Consider the following 20196-nt stretch of genomic DNA (forward strand, 5'->3'; position numbering starts at 1 on the left):
TGCGAATGACTGAAGGTTGTCTTTTCTTGAACTTTAAGATGAAAGATCTTGATGAAGTCAACTTTATTTTTAAAGTAAATATCATCAGGGATTACTTGAAGAGATTCTTAGGCTTGTCCGAAGCTACTTACATATAAAAATCTTAGAGTTGTTCATTATAAAAATTTTAAAAGTTGTTGAAACTCTTATGGAGAAAAGACTAAGGCAAAAAACCATATTCTAAGACTGAAGCTGGGAATCGACTATAACCTCATTACCTTATGCGGGCACTAAACTCTTAATGTATGATATGCTTAGTACTAAACTAGATATTAGTTATGCAATTGGCATGGTCAAGCGTTACAAGAGCAACTCAGACTCATGATAATTTCATTAGAAAGTCTTCAAATGCATATTTCATTATTTAAGAGGAATAAAGGACTTAATGTTGTGTTATAAATGTTCAAACTCGAGTTTAAAAGATATTTTGATGCCGCTTGGGATAATAACATTGATGAGGGAAAGTCTACTTCAAGCTATATATTTTTTCTTAGATAAGAGTTATCTCATACTTGAAAAAGAAACATATATTCGCAGCCCTTTCATGTATAGAGGCTGAGTACATTGCATGTTATGTTGCTATTTAGGAGTGTGTCTAGTTGCAAATTCTTATAAGGTCTAGATGTTATATCGAGCATTCGTGAGCCTATATCATTGAGGATAGACAACACCTCTGTCATTGATTTAGAGAATGATCCCAAACACCACAAAAAAATCTAAGAACATTGAGATCAAGTATCATTATGTATGTAATGAGCAGAGAGACAAAAAGGTCATCCTCAGCTACATTTCTACCAAAGAGATGTGGTTGATCCCATGACGAAGCCTATAACTAGAGATCTATTCCAGGTTCTCATTAGTCATATGAGAATTAGAAGAGCTTGAATGATGCAGTTATAAAATGTAGCTTCTATATTTTATTAATGAATAAATACACTTTTTATTTACTATTGAACACTATTATTAACTAAGTGTGTAAATCATCAACATTTGCCTTGAGATCGTGTAGGATCTCTACCTTTGTTCACAATGCGGTTACTAATTCACATAAGTAAACCAACCTTAAATGTACAAGAGAGGTACAATCAAAGTGATGTTCATACGTTAAGGCGTGAACCACCCTTTTTTATGAAAAATAGAGGATGAGGATACAACTAATGAGATGATGCATTCACCTTTACCCCTAAAGGACTGAAATGAAATTGATCAATTTTAAATTACATAATCGCTTAATTGGTCTTCTATATTATTAATGTTATGACTTAAATAAAAATCAACTTGTGAGGATATGAGTTGAGTTATACCTGACGTCATACATCTTGTAGACCCAACATATGTCCAATATTGTTTACTTTATTGTATGAATTATAGCCATGCATTGGGACTCTTTACCTATAGATTGTTTTGATTTGATCTAATCATTGCAACATGTTAGTAACCAGTTTTATAAGTTAAGTATTTGTGTCCCTAGTTACCTTTCTCTTATCTACATGAGGATGAGATTGAGTGTTGATACTTTAGTATACGATAATAAAAGGATGATGAGATTGAGTATTGATACTTCAGTTTTCGATAATAAAAGGTCATTTGATTGGCTAGGCTCGATCACACAAGGAAAGTTACTTGGTTGATTGCAAATAACATATTTATGCAGGTAAACTCCTATGACAGTTACATAAAGTTTCTAGAACTATTAATATATATTTAAAGGCTTATCTAACGATCTTATTGAGTTTTTTTACAAATTTTTTATTAACAATATATTTTTTTAAAGTATACCTTATAATATTATTTTAAAAGAATTCAAATTTATGTTTATGAAAACAAAAAAGTTTTCAAAATGACTTAATAAGTTTGATAAATGCACATGTTGGCTAAGTACTCAACATTAGGATTCAATTCCATCTAATGTGGTCATGCGGTTAGGCTGTGCATTTCAAAGATTGAGGTTTTTAAGTGCTAGTTAGGTGGTTTTTTAATACTCAAAAACATATGAGAAGACAACAATGTTCCATCTAGTCCCATGCCTCTGATTCTTTTAATCATGATATTTTATTTTAGTTATTATGAGATGAGTTAAATGGACAATTTGTTGCGTAGCACACCAACAACGCAAGTGAACTGAGATCCAATCTCCGGTCTCACCCACAAACAATAAACAAGAATAAATATAATTTAGAAGTAGAATCAAAGCATACTAACAAACCATAAGACAAAATATACGTGAAAAAATCCCAACAAGGGTAAAAAACCACGGGTGCAAACTTCCGCTATGAAGAAAACGAAGTTACAAGCAATATACTAACCTTCTCAATGCTCCCATGCACAAAGATACCCTTTTCTCTTTGGATGTATATAAAAAACTCTTTGCATACACCTTAGAATACCCTAGAGTAGCCCTAGAAATCCCTATTTATAGTTTAGGCAACTTTCCTTCTGCACTCTAGCGAAACCGCATCAAATTTACGCAGCGCACACCAAATCCAGACTAAAATCTGCGTAACCTCGACTAGTCGAGTCAGGGCCTCGACTAGTCGAGCAGCCCACTCGACTGGTTGAGCACCGCGAAATTCTAAAACATATAGCTCGTTGGACTTTGAGTCGAGTACCACTCGACTGGTCGAGCAACCTCCTCGACCGATCGAGCCAGGCCCTCGACCGGCCGAGTGACTCATTGGTGTGATGGCTCCACACTTCAATAATCTCCCACTTGGAGACACATTACCATAATCCTTCGTCTTCTACATCCGGAGTACACCACCTCCTCGTCTTCAAGCTTGAAGACCAATCAAAGCTGAACAGAGCTTCAGCTTCTCCCGTGTGACCGCCTTGGTCAGCATATCGGCATAATTCTCACTTATATGGATCTTCTCCAGAGTAATCGATCTATCTTTTAATAACATACATATGAAGTGATATATGATGTCAATATGTTTAGTCCTTGAATGAAAGGCTAAATTATTAGCCAAGTGTATTGCACTCTAACTGTCACTGTACAATTTGCAATCTGCTTGCTTCTTTCTCGACTCTTCCATAAAACCTTGCATCCACATCATCTCCTTGTACGCTTCTATAGCTGCAACATATTCTTCTTCTGTTGTGCTGATGGATACTATCTTCTGTAACTGAGAGACCCAACTGACTGTAGCATTACCCAAAGTAAAGACATACCCTGTAGTGTTTCTTCTGTTGTCAATATCTCCTGCCAAATTTAAATCTATGTAGCCTTGTAGCTTGATTTCTGATCCTCCATAACACAGCCCTATATCTACAGTACCTACCAGGTATCTAAGGATCCACTTCACAGCTTTATAATGTTCTTTCTCAGGGTTGTCCATAAACCTGCTAATAACTCCCACTTCTTGAGAAATATCTGGCCTCGTGCGCACCATAACATACATGAGGCTCCCAATAGCTGACGTGTATGGGACTTTAGTCATGTAGTCTCGTTCCTTCTACATCTTCGCACCTTGCTCCTTAGAAAGCTTGAAGTAGTTGGCTAATGGAGTGCTAACCGACTTAGCACCTCCCATACTGAATCGATCAAGTACCTCAGCTGTGTACTCTTCCTGTGACAAAACTAGTTTCTTATTTTTCCTATCATACTTTATCCTCATGCCTAGGATTTGTTTTGCAACTCCTAAATCATTCATGGCAAATTCTCTAGACAGTTGTCTTTTGAGATCTGAGATGTCCTTCATGCTTGATCCGGCTACAAGCATATCATCAACGTACCGAAGAATGATGATGTACGACGTGTCGAACTTCTTCAAATAGCAACAGTGGTCTACATAACATCTCCTAAAACCGTTTCCCGACATGAAACTGTCAAACTTCTTGTACCACTACCTTGGGGCCTGCTTCAGGCCATATAGACTCTTCTTCAGTCTACACACCTTGTTCTTCTTTCCTAGTACCACGTATCCTGTCGGCTGATGCATATATATCTCTTCTTCAAGGTCCCCATGAATAAAAGTTGTCTTAACATATAGATGCTCTAGATGTAAGTCTTCTGTAGCCACTATACTCAAGACCATACGAATCGTAGATATTTTTACCACTAGTGAAAATATTTCAGTGAAGTCAATACCTACCTTTTGTTGGAACCCTTTTACAACCAATCTAACCTTGTACCATTTCGAACCATCGTGTTCCTCCTTTAGTCTATAAACCCACTTGTTATGAAGAGTTTTTGTACCCTTAGGTAGAGTGACTAGTTCTCACGTACGATTGGATTCAAGAGAGTCCATCTCATCATCCATGGCGTGCTCCCACTTAACCCATGTATCTAACTATAATGCCTCTTCAAAACACTCTGGTTCACCATTATCTGTCAGCAGTAGAGAATGTGAGGGTGAGTATCGGACCTTGGGTCTCCTCTCCCGAGTTGACCTCCTCACAAACGGTGTCTGCGGCTCTGCCTCATTATGCTCCTGTGCATCCTCATCCTGTGGCACTGTAACACCTGTGTCCAGTAACTCTTACAATTCTACGAACTCTTTCTCATCGGCCTTATCTTTATTTTGCTGCACATTGTCCTTATGCATCACTTTTTCATTGAAGACTGTCTTTTCTTCTGATGATTTTTCGGTTCTCTGTATCTCAAAAACGGTAGCCAAAAATTATGTTACCCGTAGCCTATAAACGTGCAGTTCCTGGACTTCGCATCCAGCTTGTTTCTGTGTTCTACATCAATATGAACATATGAAGTGCAACTGAACACTTTGAGATGTGCAAGGTTCACTTCTTTTCCAATCCACGTTTCTTCTGGTAGCCCACCATCCAATGGTGTTGAGGGACTTCTATTGATGAGATATGTGGCAGTATTCACAGCATCTGCCCAAAACGTCTTGGGCAACCTTGCATGTAGCCTCATGCTCTTGCCATGCTTAAGAATAGTCCTGTTAATGCGCTCAACCACACCGTTCTGTTGTGGTGTCTCTAGAATCATTTTCTGATGTTTGATTTCATTTGCTACACAATACTCCTCAAACCTCTTATCACATTATTCTCCCCCATTATCTTATCTGAGACATTTTACTATTTTACCTGTCTCATTTTCTACCATTACTTTCCACTTCTTAAATACATCAAATATATCAGATTTGTGCTTTAAGAAATAGATCCACAATTTTCTACTAGCATCATCAATAAAAGAAACAAAATAACGTGAGCCACCAAGAGATGATAGCTGTGCCGGTTCCCACACATTAGTGTGTATAAGCTCCAACAGATGCGTCTTTGGAGCGTGTCCTGTTTTCTTGAAACTTACCCTCTTCTTCTTGCCATACACGCAGTCCCCACAGAATTCTAAGTCAATAGACTTTAGCCCTAGTAGCTTCCCTTTTGACAATAGCACTTTCATCCCTTTCTCATCATATGTCCCAACCTCTGATGCCATAACTGCCCATTCATTCTAGTTGATGTGACTGCGAGTGAACTATACGATCCAGAAGTCACATATAAAGTACCTTCCTTCTTACATCGAAATATCACCAAGGCACTTTTTGCGATCTTCCAGGAATCACTAATGAATGTCGTCACATATCCGGTATTAGCCAACTACCCCACTGAGATCAAATTCTATTTTAAACTCGGTACATGTCTGACATCCTTCAATTTCAAAATCATTCAATCTTTCTGAGTTATATGAACGTCTCTCTTTCCAACAATACCGCACGGCTCATCATCACCCATGTAGACTCTACCGAAGTCACCTGACACATAATCATGTAGAACTTCCTTACACGAAGTGGCATAGAACGAAGCACACGAGTCTATGACCCAAGACTCATTCCGCATATTAAGAGACAAGATCAACGCCTCTGTGTCACTCTCCTCAGATTGATTCACTGAATCCTTCCCACCTTGAGAGCTTCCTTCTTGTTTCTTAAACACCTTGCAATCACATTTTATGTGCCCCTTCTTCCCATAATACCAACACTCGTCTTTGTCTTTCGATCCTTTGGACTTCTTCCTCGACTTAGAACGTCTGTGTTTATTACCTCCTTTGTTCAGTGATCTTCCTCTTCCTTTAACATTTAGAGCATTCCCTGAATCCTCTGAAACTCCTGATGTCTTTCTTCTAGATTCTTCGTTGAGAATTAGATCGGCCACGTCATCGAATTTCAGATTTGTCGACCCTTAAGAATTGCTCATGGTAATCATCAAATCATCCCAACTATCTGGCAAACTGGATAAGATCAATAACGCCCTGATCTCGTCCTCAAAAGTGATGGCAACGGATTCCCATTGGCTCGTGACTATATTGAACTTATTTAAATGCTCAGCCACGCTCCCACCATCTAACATCTTCTTGTTGAATAGCCGTTTCATAAGATGAATCTTGTTGGACGCTGAGAGTTTCTCATACATCGTAGCTAGGGCTTGCATTAATTCTTTTGTGGTCTTCACCTTGGATATATTGAAGGCGTCACTCTTAGATAAAGAGAGTCAGATCGTTCCTAAAGCCTTCTGATCCAATAAAGACCATTTGTTATCTGTCATCTTCTCTGGTTTCTTCTCTTTTCCTCCTAAAGGAATATCGAGGTCCTTATGATACTGATAATCCTCCATCTGCATCTTCAAGAAGGCAAAGTTTGAACTATCAAACTTCTCAATTCTAGTCTTCCCTTCTTCCATCATCACTCTCACTTGAACTAAACCAATATCTTTGATAACAGTTATTGCGCAGCACGCTAACAACGCAAGTGAACCAAGATCCAATCTCCAGTCTCACCCACAAATGATAAACAAGAAGAAATATATTCTAGAAGTAGAATTAAAGCATACCAACAAACCACAAGACATAATATACTTAGAAAAACCCCAATAAGGATAAAAAAACTACGAGTGCAAACTTTCAATATGAAGAAAACGAAGTTATAAGCAATATACTAACCTTCTCAATGCTCTCATGCACAGAGATACCCCTTTCTCTTTGGATGTATATAAAAAATCCTTTTGCATACACTTTAGAATACCCTAGAGTAGCCCTAGGAACCCCTATTTATAGTTTAGGCAACTTCCCTTCCGCACTCTTACGAAACTGCTTCAAATTTACGCAGTCCGCACCAAATCCGGTCTAGAATCTGCGTAACCTCGACTAGTCTAGCCAGGGCCTCGACTGGTCAAGCGGCCCACTCGACTGGTCGAGAACCGCGGAATTCTAAAACATATATCTCGCTGGACTTTGAGTCGAGCACCGCTTGACTAGTCAAGCAGCCTCCTTGACCAGTCGAGCCACCCTTTGGTGTGCTGGCTCCACACCTCAACACAATTAATATTATGCACATCCCACGACATGATTAAGTAGGAAATGTTGAATATGGGCCTATGGGGCCCACTTATGGGTAATCATTAGTGGGTGGGTCTCACATAAGTTTCCTTTTGAATCATTTTTTCACTTTATTTTGGGAACTATCTTTAGAAGATTAAATTAATTGAAAGTTTAATTTAAACATGAATTTTAAATTCAATTTCAATTAGATGAGAAATGGATATCGGATGAGATGAGTTCCTTCCTCATCAAAACTCTTTTATCCCTCCTTTATAAAAGGAGGGATCCCTCTTCTATGTGTTCGAAATGAAACAATATATTCCTAATAGAGAAAATAGGAGAGTTCAATACCCATTCTCCATTTGGCCCACCCAATAAGCAATCTAAACCGTTGATCACAATTTGGGGTCATCTTAACTGTAGAATCAAATGGGTGATGTGACCCTCTCCGCTCCTATAGTAGTTAAGTGGACCACTGGACGTGCACTGCCCATCTACAGCTTTTGTAAAGGTCTCAAAATCATATGGACCGTTGGATCCTGTGGGCCCACCCATTCAACCACTTTTCAACTAAAACATTGCTTAAAGCATTAATGGATCACAAAATTCTTAGTGGGGATCGAGGATTTTTTTTGTTGTTTTTTAGTTTGTCATTGTACATGATGTTATATATAGTTGGCGTTTAATTGGAAATAATAATAATAACAACATTTTTAGGAAGATCGGAAAATTACCTTTTTAATTGGGGGGCCAACCAGGGTTTTAAATAGCAATTATAGAGTGCGACTCTTCCCATTGATTTTCCTTCTAGAATTGCTTTCACAAGGGAAGTTCATTTAAGTTCACATTAGATAAGATTTCTTCTTCTTTTGTCGTTGCGCTAAGTAGATTATTATTATTTTCCTTGGCAAATTATTATTAGATTTTGTGCCATTGTAGATAGTTAGGTCCTATTTTGATACTATTCCATAAATTTTATATTATTATTATTATTATTATTATTATTATTATTTGTTTATGTTGGTAAAAAAGTTACCTTTTAAAGTTAGTTTAGTAAGCATATTTTCAAAAGTAATACACTTTAAAGTTGCTTATAAATATCTGCATAAGTTTTTGCTTTTTAACTTTTTTACCCTCTCTCTCTCTCTCTCTCTCTCTCTCTCTCTCTCCAAATAATGGATAACCAATATCAAAGGTGGCCTCGGAGGAAAGGTGAGCTCCGCATAATAGGTGGTGGATATTGAAGGTGGGACCCACTAGACAAACAATAATATTGATGGTAGGCCCCACATGATGGATGACCCATATAAAGGTGGACCCTACATGAGGACAACTCACATCGAAGGTTGGCCCCTAGTGATTACCCACATCCAAAGTGGGCCGTGCATATTGGCCCACTTCGAAGTTGGGCCAACATGATGGATGGTCCACATTAAAGGTGTGCCCTCCAGGATGGGTGGCCCACATCTAAGGTGGGCCTCGCAACGTGGATGGTCCACATTGAAGGTATGCCCCACATGAAGGACAGTTCACATTGAAGACAAGGCCAAAATGGCCTCAACATAATGAACCGTCCACTTCAAAGGTTGGCCCCACATAATGGACAATAGATATTAAGGGTGGAGCAAACAAACTTGAGGGATGAGTACTTGTGTGATGTTGGAAACTAAACATACTTTTCTACCTTTTAGATGATAAATATGTTATTTACCAAATATATTTATTTGCTGATCAATAAGTGAAACCAAGATAAGTTACTTGAGGTATAAGTAACTTATGTAAAGTAGCTTATGATCTAAATGAGAGATTTTGACGACACCTGCCTTGTGATCCAGTGGATTGATCTTGTGGCCCCATGGACCCCAAATGTCAGCTTGGGCAATCCACATACTTCCATTGATGACCTGAAAGTAAATGGCTCAGAAAAGAAACCAATACAGCCTGGCCCACATCCAACTGAAAAAGACCAAAAATCAAATGGCCAAGCCATTCCACTTTGGGTGATTTTTGGGTCCACCCGAAACAGGTCCCATTGAATCACTAGCCTAGATCACTGATTCTTTGGCCCACTTGTACAAACTGAATATCCTAAATAAGCGGTATGCTTGTAGTTTGGGATTGTGACCTGGCTTCAATGTGATATGCTTGTAGTGTTGGATTTTTAGTTTTTTTTCCCTCGCAGGTTGGTCTTTTACCCATGGTTGTTGCTGTTGTAATTGGCTTTTCTCCCCTGGCGGTTGATAATAAATTCTTTCTTACCTTCTCAATAATGTAAATCCAATAAAAATTTCCAACCAGATTTTTTCCTCCATCAACATTAGCATTTCACATATCCAAACAGCTGAATGTATGCTAACTTGTCATGCAAACCATCTTTCCGACCAACAATAACACTAATGCAGGGCACCCATACCATGCTAATGGTAGGCTCCACCATGAAGATTACCCGCATTGAAATCAGCCCGACCATTCATTAGGTGGGCCGCTGGCTGTTTGTGATATTTCCCCCATCTTAATATAATTGACATCTACTAGTCAACCCAGGAAATTGCACAATAGGCATTCTTTGAAGCTGTTACAGAAGGCCCTATATTTGTAACGTAGCATTAAAGAGAGAGACGGGTGGATAATCTCTCCATTTTAGAGAGAGATTTTCACTAAGTTATGTTTTAATATCTATTCAATTACATTATCATAAACTCTCTACATAACTAGTTGTATGTGGAGCGTTTCATATAGTACTTAAATGGCTGAGCTACTAACAAGTAACAGAAGAAAATTCCAGAAACAGAGAATAGAAAACCAAAGAAAGAAGTCATACATGTATGCCCTATGAATCTGGAACATATGGTTAGGGCTGGAAATATGTAACATAAATCCATATGGCTGCAGTCTTGTTTGTTGGTTCATACGATTGGATGGTCCAGTGATCCAACAGATTTGTGGGGTCCAATATTCTTAATTGCTGTTTTGGGACCAAAAAAGCTTAATCAAATCAAATGGGTGTCCTATGATAAAAGTGATTATGGCTAATAAATGGATAAATTATGCAGTGGCCGCACTAAATGCTCTAAAGGATACGTGGCAGCACACACCGCCAAGTTGGCATAAATCGAACGATCCTTGCGGTTCAAAGTGGGACGGAGTCCATTGCACCGGTGACAGGGTGACCGATTTGTGAGCTTTCGTTCTGTTAATCTGACATCACTCATTGATGATTTGTTCTCTTTGCTGTAACTTCTCTTCTTCCCCTTATAATGAAAGATCATTCCTTCAATGCTTTCAGGAAATTATCATCCATAGGCCTTGTGGGTAATCTCGGCGGCGACATTGGGGGACTTACCGAGTTGCAAACCTTGTGAGTAGGGTTTTTTCTCCTCTACATATTTTATGAGTGTGCCACTGCTACTACCATTATTACTAATAATACCAGAGGTAATTGCTGGATTACCTAGAGCAGCAAAGAAATGAAAACACAGGATCCAAAGTGTCAAAACCACATGATTTCTCCAGTAGAGGCACCAAAGCAGACATGTGAATTCAATGTTTTGAAAATGGAATCACAGTACAAAATTATTAGTTTGTTTCAAATCAAATTGTAATTTAAAGTAATAGAAATACTGAAAATAGTGGAGAATGTCGTTCCATTTTTTAAACTGGTCTTCTGATCAATTAATGTCATTTTATCAGATAGGATTCAAATTGAGTGGTGAATCATTTTCAATGACATTTGAATTATAACATGCACCTCTAAATAGTAGAGGCTGAAGTGATATATGTAGTTTGTTTTCTGTAATTTCAGTCCTTGTGTGGCCCACTACTCATCTTAACTAGTACATACTCATATGATCATTGCCTTCTGTCAACATATCTTTTTGCAACACAGGGACCTTTCTTCCAACCCAGGCTTATGTGGATCCGTCTCTCCATTAATAGGCGAGTTGAAGAAATTAACCACCCTGTAAGATTGAAAGAAAGCATGTGAATAGTATCTGCATATCTATGCATATTGCATTAGAGATAAGAGAGATGAATTTAACTTCAACACCATTTCTTTTTATCTGTCAGTATCCTGGCTGGCTGCAGCTTCACCGGCAACATCCCAGAGCAATTAGGAAACCTGACAGAACTCTCATTCTTGTAAGTTCCACTCGAAGCTTTTCTAGTTTTGTATCATTAACGGTTTCCAACAGATCTGATTTTCTATGCCGACTCTCCTTGTCAGGGCTCTGAATTCAAACAAATTCATTGGTGAAATACCTCCTTCTTTAGGTAGGCTCTCCAAAGTTACCTGGCTGGACCTGGCAGACAATCAGCTGACTGGGTCTCTCCCTGTCTCAACGTTAACCACCCCCGGCTTGGATCTGCTTCTCCAAGCAAGGCACTTGTGAGTGTTTCAAGTCCCCTGCTTCCATCTCAAGAAGGGTTAAAAAAAAAATTTTTAAAAAACAAAATAAAAAAAGAAGAAAGAAGAAAGAAAAAAGAAAAAGAAAAAAGGCCATCTGGATCTTATTTAACAAGTCAATTTATTAGCATCTGGAAGCAAGGCAATGATAATCTCACTTTAATGAACTGTTTTTCCAATTTATGCACTTGCCAGCCATTTCAACAAGAACAGGTTGTCGGGTAAAATTCCAGCCAAGCTTTTCAGATCTGAAATGAAGCTGATACACATGTAAAGAAATACCTACCTTTTGAAGTAATGTTCAATTTTCAATTCTCCGCTGCTACCAAATGCTTGTGCTTTTCTGCTGACAGAGTATTTGATGGAAATCAACTAACTGGGGAGATCCCATCCACAGTAGGGCTTGTGCAAAACCTTGAGCTTCTGTGAGTGGCCCTCTAACCATATACTCATCTGTCCCCTTGTCTTGCTAAATTTTTGTTTCTACTTGTACTTCCCTGAACCTCTATATCTGTAGTTGCTGATTTTGCAACAGTCGGTTTGATAGGAATTCACTAGATGGTCTCATCTGTCCCCTGGATGGCTTTCCTTCTTTTCTTTTTTTTTTAAAATGTCTTGAATGGGCGTGAATTTATTGTTTTATTGTTTTGCATTTGACGAAGCCCATTAAGACCAGGCCATTTCCATTTTAAGATATGTCTCATTATGGCCTGCCTGTCATTGTAATGAGGAATAGTCAGAAATATTTGACCATTCATGCACTAGACCTTGTGAAAATAGCCCATTCCTTGGGTCCATATAAAGAGGTCGTAGCCAGGATCTTTCTTCTAACACAACATCTGCTTGGGGAGGAAAAGAAAAAAAAAAAGTGTTTTTTCTTCTCTTATCCCGGGCATACGGAAATACCCTCTTTGGTGTTGGTGTTGGGTTCATCCACAGTCTGTGCACACCGGAGAAAACCATGTTAGTTGTGGTATCTTAGAGGTAGCACATCGGAAGCCTGTTACACCCGTCGAGCAAACCGAGGGGAAAGAACTATCTCAAAGAATATTCTGTTTTATTCTACTCAAGCTTATTTCCTGTAACTACTTCAACAAATTTGAGAAAGATATTCGCGATCACCGGGAAATCTCTTAAATGATACCAAGTCTATTCGTCTAGAAACTTTCGATGGACAGTACCATAAAAGGTATACCAAGTCAATTCGTCTAGAAACTTTCGATGGACAGCACCATAAAAGGTAGAGGCAGAAGTGATGCAACACCCTCTTGGGAGTGGGGCCCCACTGTTGCCTTGGGCCCACCTCATTTAAAGCCCCCACCCCTCCAATCTCTCTCTCTACACGCGCGCGCGCACACGTAGGTATATATATATATATATATATATATATAGTCTTGAAGTGGAAAAACAGCACTAGTTTATTTTATCGTTTTTTTTTTTTGTGAGATCTTTTGATCATTGAGAGGGACCGGATCCTCTTGTATTTAGGTGAATGAATACCCACGCCATCTATGCTGAGAGTGGATCTTACATAAACATCAAGGTGGCCCCATCAAAATCAAGAGCTATGTTGCTTACAATTCCTATAATTCTTTTAAAAAAAAATAATAATAAATAAAAAATAAAACCTCTAAATGCTCACTTTGTATAGTCCAAGAGGGATGCCACGACTTGATTTTTAGTGGGGCACTGTGATGTGTATGCAAAATCTTCTTCGACCATTTGATGGGAAATCCCTTGTTAGGCCCTGAGCAAAAAAAATCAAGTTGACTCGCAATTCAGGTAGACCACACCAAAGAAAGTAGTTAGAGGAGAGATGTCCACCCTTGATTTTTTACAAGGCCTACCATGATGATTTTATGAAATCTACTCCAACCATTAGATGCCACACCAAAATTTAGGCACGTGTCTTAAAACTTAGGCCCATCCATGATTCAAGTGGGCCATAGCAAGGGAAATGGTTTGGTGGGCGATCGTTGTCTTGTATAATGTTTCCAATCATGTGGTCCACCTGAATCACATATGGTAGTGGTTTTGGGGCTGCTGGCCTAACATGGGTGACACACTTGGTGGTCAGGGTGGAATTTACACAAATATCATATTGGGGCTCACCCAAGTAGACGACCCATTTGCTTGCACACCCACCTAATCGGTCATTAAAAAAAATGTTATGGAAGGTAATGGAGTGATAATTATATGAATTAATGAAGTAGCTTTTTGGAGAAGGTACTGGAATGTAAATTTTATATTAATTAGGTAATTGTTTGTAAAATTTTCAGATATACATGTGTTATATCTGTTAAAATCTAAGAATGAAACACTCGTTGAATTCATAATTTTCAAAAGTGACGTGGAAAATCAATTGAATAGAAAAATTAAGATTCTTAAAGGAGATAGAGGTAATGAATATACTTTGAACGACTTTGATAATGTCTATGAATCTAATGAAATTCTTTATCAAATTACTACTCTTAATTCATCTCAATAAAATGGGATAGCGGAATGTAAAAATATAGCCTTAATTAATATGGTAAATAAGATATTATTTAGTTCTAGTTTCCCTATTAACTTTTGGGGAGAAGCTCTTTATTGTGCTTGGTATATTCTAAATAGAGTACCTACAACTCAATCTAAGATACATTTCTATGAATTATAGAAAGGTAGAAAATCAAATGATAATTTTTTTGAAGTATGGGGCATCTTTCCTACGTTAGGCTAACAGATCCTAAAATGCCTAAAGTAGGAGCCAAAACAATTAAATGTGTACTTGCAGGGTATGTATTTTGTAGTAAGACATACATTCCTAGATACTAATTAAAATATTTTAGCTGAAACTAGAAACGCAGAGTTTTATGAAAATAGATTTCCTTATAAACTAAAGAACAATAGGGGTTACTCTAGTAGAAGTCCCTCTTTTGTAAAATTAAATGAGTCATCTAGCTTAAATCCTTAAACTTATAAAAACTTGAGTCCAAATTCAAAATTGGGAGAAACAAATGGCCTAGGATTGTAAAGAACTATAGTCCTGATTTTCATGTATTTTTAGCTCAACTAAAAGGTGGCCTTATGACATTCAAAGAGATTATGTTTTCACATGATGCCATCTTTTGGAAAGCACCGCTCACATATGAGATAAATTCCATCAGGATTAATATTGCGTGAAAATTAATTGACCTACCTCCTGGGATAAAAACCTTAGGTTGTAAATTAATATAAAAAATAAACATAGGGTCAATGGCTGAATCGAGAAATAAAAGACTAAGTAACAAATGGTTGTAAATAAAAGGAAAATGTTGAATACTTTGATATATACTCTCTTGTATCTACAATGACATCAATTTGAATTTTAGTGGTTATTCTTTGATTAGTAACTTTCTAATTCATCAAATGGATGTTAAAATTTATTTTCTAAATGGTGAATTAAAAGAAGACATATATATATATATATATATATATATATATAGAGAGAGAGAGAGAGAGAGAGAGAGAGAGAGAGAGAGAGAGAGAGAGATCAAACTGACGGGTTTGTTCAATCACGTTAAGAACATAAAGTGTGTATAGGCTTTAAAGTCCTTATATGGAGTTAAGCAAGCCCCCAAGTAATGGTGTGACAAATTTTACCAAATGATAATGACTGACGCTTGAGAGCAAAAGATGCGTTTATTCCAAGGTATTTGAGAACTCTCATTTATAATTTGTTTGTATGTAGGTGACCTATTAATCTTTGGTACGACTAGAAATTATTAATGAAACTAAAAGCTTCTTGTCTCTTCACTTTGATATGAAAGATCTTAACAAGGCTGATGTAGTTTAAAGATTAATATTATTTGAAATGAAAATGGTATAACATTAACCCAATTCCATTATATTGAGAAGATTTTAAAGTATAATTATTATGATTGTAAACATCTATGTGCACCTTTCAACCCCATCATAAAGGAATGTTAGTAAAGAAGTATCTCGGACTGAGTATGCCAGTGTCATAAGTTAGTTTATGCGATAAATTGCGCAAGGCCAGATATTGCCTTTGTAGTAAGCAAATTAGGTAAATACTATAGTAATTTGCGTTACATGTATAGGAATGAATTTTATGTGTTCTTAAGGTATCTTAAAAGGACGTGGCATCTTAGTACTTAGTACCAAAGGTTTTTAGTTGTAATTGAAGGTTATAGTGATACAAAATGAACTTTAAGGACAAATGATTCCAAATCTACTAGTGACTTTATCTTCACCATGGATAGTGGAGTTATTTTGTGAAAAAAAAAAAAAGAAGAAGATGAAAAAACTTGTATAGCTCATTCCACTATGGAATATGAACTGGTTGCTTTGATAAATATCTAGTGAGGAGAAAGAATTGATTAAAACTCTATAATTGATGTATCTTTCTGGCTGAAACTGGTATCACCCATATCCATTCACTATGATAGCTTAGCGGTTTTAGAAAGAGCTAACCACAAGTGTTATAATGAAAAATCTAGACCAATATGTTTCATTTATTGTTGTGTAAGACAATTATTAAAAAATGGTATTATAATTCTAGACTTTGATCTAGAACTAACACTAGCCCATTCACAATCAGCCATGGTTATCGATTCTCCTTCATGACCCCTTCTTGTCTCTTTCAGGAATTTAGCAAACAATCAGCTGACCGGGCCAGTACCTGACCTGGCTGGAGTGACTTCTCTCAGTTTCCTGTAATACATCATCCCTATTCCAATCAACCATGATTATCAATATCAGCTTCCTTCATGACCCCTACTTGTCTCTTTCAGGAATTTAGCAAACAATCAGCTGACGGGGCCGGTACCTGACCTGACTGAAATGACTTCTCTCAGTTTCGTGTATGACATCAGCATGGAAATTCCAATAAATGAATGCACCAGAAAGTTCTAATGGCATCTTGTGCTGCTCCAACTAATGCCTTGGTTTTTTTTTTTATCTCCAGGGACCTTAGCCACAATTTATTCAATGCATCAGAGGCTCCAACCTGGTTCTCAACCAAACAATCTCTCACCACTATGTGAGTTTGCTAAGTACCTGTTTTGAAATTCGGTAGCATTCCTCGACTAACCCCTCTCACCCAAGAAACCCTTCTTGCTGATGGGTGACCAGAGTCATGGAATATGGAGCACTTAAAGGTCCAGTCCCACAAAAGCTATTCAGCCTTCCACTACTGCAGCAAGTGTAAGTGCTTTGGCCGCAAAGATGATGTAGGCAAGTCGATTCCAATTGGTCCAATCTTGCCAATTTAGTCATTGTAAGTTGTGACAGGAGATTGAAGAACAACGCATTCAACGGCACCTTGGAGATGGGTGAAAGCATCAGCCAGCGACTCCAACTGGTAGATTTGGAAAACAACCAAATTGCCTCCTTTCCAGCACCTCCCAGCTATAAAGAAACACTAGTGTGAGAATATATTTTCATGCGCCATCTTTTTTGTATGCAGCATTTAAGCATACCATGTTCTACAACCAGTTCCTCATCTATATGAGATCTTTCTCTCAATCAATGGTTGCAGACTTGTCGGGAACCCACTCTGTACTGCCCCTCAGCCCCACAATGTTAAGTATTGCCAACACCAGCAATCATCAGCAACAAACTATTCCACCAGTCTGGCAAACTGTGGCAGTGCATCATGTCCCCCCAATCAGAGTCGCAGCCCTCAGAGTTGCAACTGTGCCTGCCCATATGCTGGAACTCTGTACTTCATAGCACCTAATTTCAGCGAGTTGTCCAACAACACCCCATTCCAGTCACTGGAAAGGCACATTTGGACGTTACTCAACCTAACTGAAGGTTCAGTATCTCTTCAAAACCCATTCTTCAACACGTCTGGCTATCTCCAGGTGCACTTGGAAGTCTTCCCATCCACCGCAAAGTATTTCAACTTTTCAGAGATTCAGAGGCTTGGGTTCGGTCTTACCCACCGAGTTACTGCGCCACCCTCAGAGTTTGGACCATTTTATTTTATTGCATCTCCATATCCTTTCCCAGGTACGCACTCCTTCCTTTTCTGCAAAATAGAATGTGAATAATTCCTCTCTTCAACTCATTGAAAACATTAAATGTTTTAGATGGAAGTGGGGAGACTTCGAGGAGTTCAGGTGCAATTATCGGGATAGCTGTCGGTTGTGCTGTTCTGGTTCTTCTGCTCGCCGGAGTGGGGATATACGCCTTCCTGCAAAAGAAACGGGCTGAAAGTGCTACAGAATTAAGCATACATTTTGGTAATGTGTAAAATCTGATACCAACCATATTAAGTGAAAAATGCACAGAACTTCAAGAAATTGTGAGGCTTCTCAACAGTGCTTGTTTGCTGTGTCACAGCATCTTGGGGTCTCAGCCGCAGAGACAGCAGTGATGCACCACAACTAAAAGGTGCAAGATGGTTCTCTTATGATGAACTCAAAAAGGCCACCAACAACTTCTCAGAAAGCAATGAGCTTGGATCGGGAGGTTTTGGCAAGGTGATCCATTCCTTGGCAACTCATTGTTCACAAAAGTTTCAGAATCCATTCTTCATGCGTCTAATCTTGTGCGTAATATCCTCTTTTTCTTTAGGTTTACCGAGGTAAACTTCCAGGCGGGCATATTGTGGCAATCAAAAGAGCACAGCAAGGATCCATGCAGGGTGAGCTCGAGTTCAAGACTGAAATTGAGTTGCTTTCCAGGGTTCATCACAAGAACCTTGTCAGTCTTGTGGGTTTCTGTTTTGAGAATGGAGAACAGATGCTGATCTACGAATACGTTCCAAATGGAACACTAAGAGAGAGCTTGCTTGGTAAGCTCTTGAACCACATTTCAGATCAAGTGGCTTTCCTTTATCCTCACATTGTGGTATTCAGCCATGCTGCTGCAACTATCAACTGTAGGGAGAAGTGGCATCCATCTGGACTGGAAGAGGAGACTTCGGATTGCTTTAGGCTCAGCAAGAGGATTAGCTTATCTTCACGAACTCGCCGATCCTCCCATAATACATAGAGATGTCAAGTCTGCTAATATTCTTCTGGATGAAAATTTAACTGCCAAGGTTGCAGACTTCGGCCTGTCAAAGCTACTATCAGAAAGCGGAAAGGGACATGTTTCTACTCAAGTTAAAGGCACATTTGTAAGTATTTCTGTTATACTTGTTGCATCTAGAACTTCTTTATTTAGAGTTCACATTAAGTTGTCATTCTGTACCGACTCTTCTATGATGTTTTGAGTGCTTTAAGGGCTCACACAAACATAGAACTCTAGCTTGGGATCTAGGTTTCAAAACTCAAAACAAAACCATTACTGGATAGAGTTTTCAAAGAAATTGAACTAGTTTTCTGGGTTGAGTACACATGGAGAGAGTTTTCTGGGTTGAATGCACACATGGAGAGAGTGGGAGAAGCATGCCTCTTAACTCTACATACATCTATGACCAATTCATAATCATCATTATGACCACCTTGTTGCAGGGTTATCTCGATCCCGAATATTACACAACTCAACAGCTGACGGATAAGAGCGACGTTTACAGCTTTGGTGTGGTTATGCTTGAGCTGATAACTGCAAAGAAACCATTAGAGAAGGGAAAGTATATTGTTCGGGAGGTCCGAATGGCAATGGATAAAAATGAAGATCACTATGGCCTGAATGGGATAATGGATCCTTCCATTCGGCATGCAACCAATCTCTTTGGTTTTGGGAGGTTCGTCGAGTTGGCCATGCAATGCCTTGAAGAATCAGGTGCAGACCGTCCAACAATGAGTGAGGTGGTGAAGGAAATGGAGACCATACTGCAGAATGGGCTGAACACAAACTCAGCTTCTGCGTCTTCATCTGCCTCAGACTTTGAGCCCATGAAGGGTTCTCTGCCCCATCCTTATAATGAAACTCTACCAAAAAAGGATGAAAATAACAATGCTTTCGACTACAGTGGTGGTTACACATCCTCGGCCAAACTCGAACCCAAGTAGCACAATTATATATATATATATAGATATAGTTCTCATTTCTTACTGCTATTATATTTGTTTGCTGTCTATGTTGAAGTCAGTCTATCACAGAATGAAAACTGTGCAACAGTAAAATGGTATTGTATTTGTGGCCTTGCATCTGAATTGTTTCTTTCAAATGGAACTAATTTCCATTTTCTACCCTGCAATCAATATACCCCACCCTATCAGGATTCAGGACAGTGAAAGGGAAATCCCAATAACAGAGTTGATGCTTTGATGCAATTTCCTTACAAAGGCTTCATTGCAACAACTTAGAACATGATTAGTTTACTAGGATCTATTACCATGATTAGTTTACTAGGATCTATTACATTTTTTAGTTCCACAAGGATGTCACAGTTGTAGTTTCTGTTGCATGAATCACGATCAATATGAATTAGCAGATTGCAACACCTTTCCTTCCACAATAATCAATGTTTAGTTTGACTTTCAAATTTTCTGACGCATTTCATGCATTTATGATTTAACTGTTGATCTGAAATTTA

At 38.3% G+C, this 20196-nt stretch overlaps 1 protein-coding gene across 1 annotated transcript in view; it reads left to right on the forward strand.

The window, feature by feature from the left end:
- Nucleotides 1-19849, forward strand: part of LOC131223715 (leucine-rich repeat receptor protein kinase HPCA1-like) — a 43787-nt gene extending 23938 nt beyond the window's left edge. Inside the window, exons 2-19 of the mRNA XM_058219195.1 lie at nt 10372-10495; nt 10605-10676; nt 11205-11279; nt 11387-11458; nt 11544-11705; nt 11919-11993; nt 12077-12148; nt 16349-16417; nt 16496-16564; nt 16669-16743; nt 16836-16907; nt 16995-17129; nt 17242-17717; nt 17798-17950; nt 18051-18190; nt 18285-18504; nt 18596-18831; nt 19169-19849. Of these exons, the coding sequence (XP_058075178.1) occupies nt 10372-10495; nt 10605-10676; nt 11205-11279; nt 11387-11458; nt 11544-11705; nt 11919-11993; nt 12077-12148; nt 16349-16417; nt 16496-16564; nt 16669-16743; nt 16836-16907; nt 16995-17129; nt 17242-17717; nt 17798-17950; nt 18051-18190; nt 18285-18504; nt 18596-18831; nt 19169-19669 (2798 nt within the window). The 3' untranslated portion in view covers nt 19670-19849. The remainder of the gene's footprint in view (nt 1-10371; nt 10496-10604; nt 10677-11204; nt 11280-11386; nt 11459-11543; nt 11706-11918; nt 11994-12076; nt 12149-16348; nt 16418-16495; nt 16565-16668; nt 16744-16835; nt 16908-16994; nt 17130-17241; nt 17718-17797; nt 17951-18050; nt 18191-18284; nt 18505-18595; nt 18832-19168) is intronic.
- Nucleotides 19850-20196: the final 347 nt, after the last annotated feature.

Source organism: Magnolia sinica, chromosome 13, assembly GCF_029962835.1.
Source record: "Magnolia sinica isolate HGM2019 chromosome 13, MsV1, whole genome shotgun sequence".
Taxonomy (NCBI): domain Eukaryota; kingdom Viridiplantae; phylum Streptophyta; class Magnoliopsida; order Magnoliales; family Magnoliaceae; genus Magnolia; species Magnolia sinica.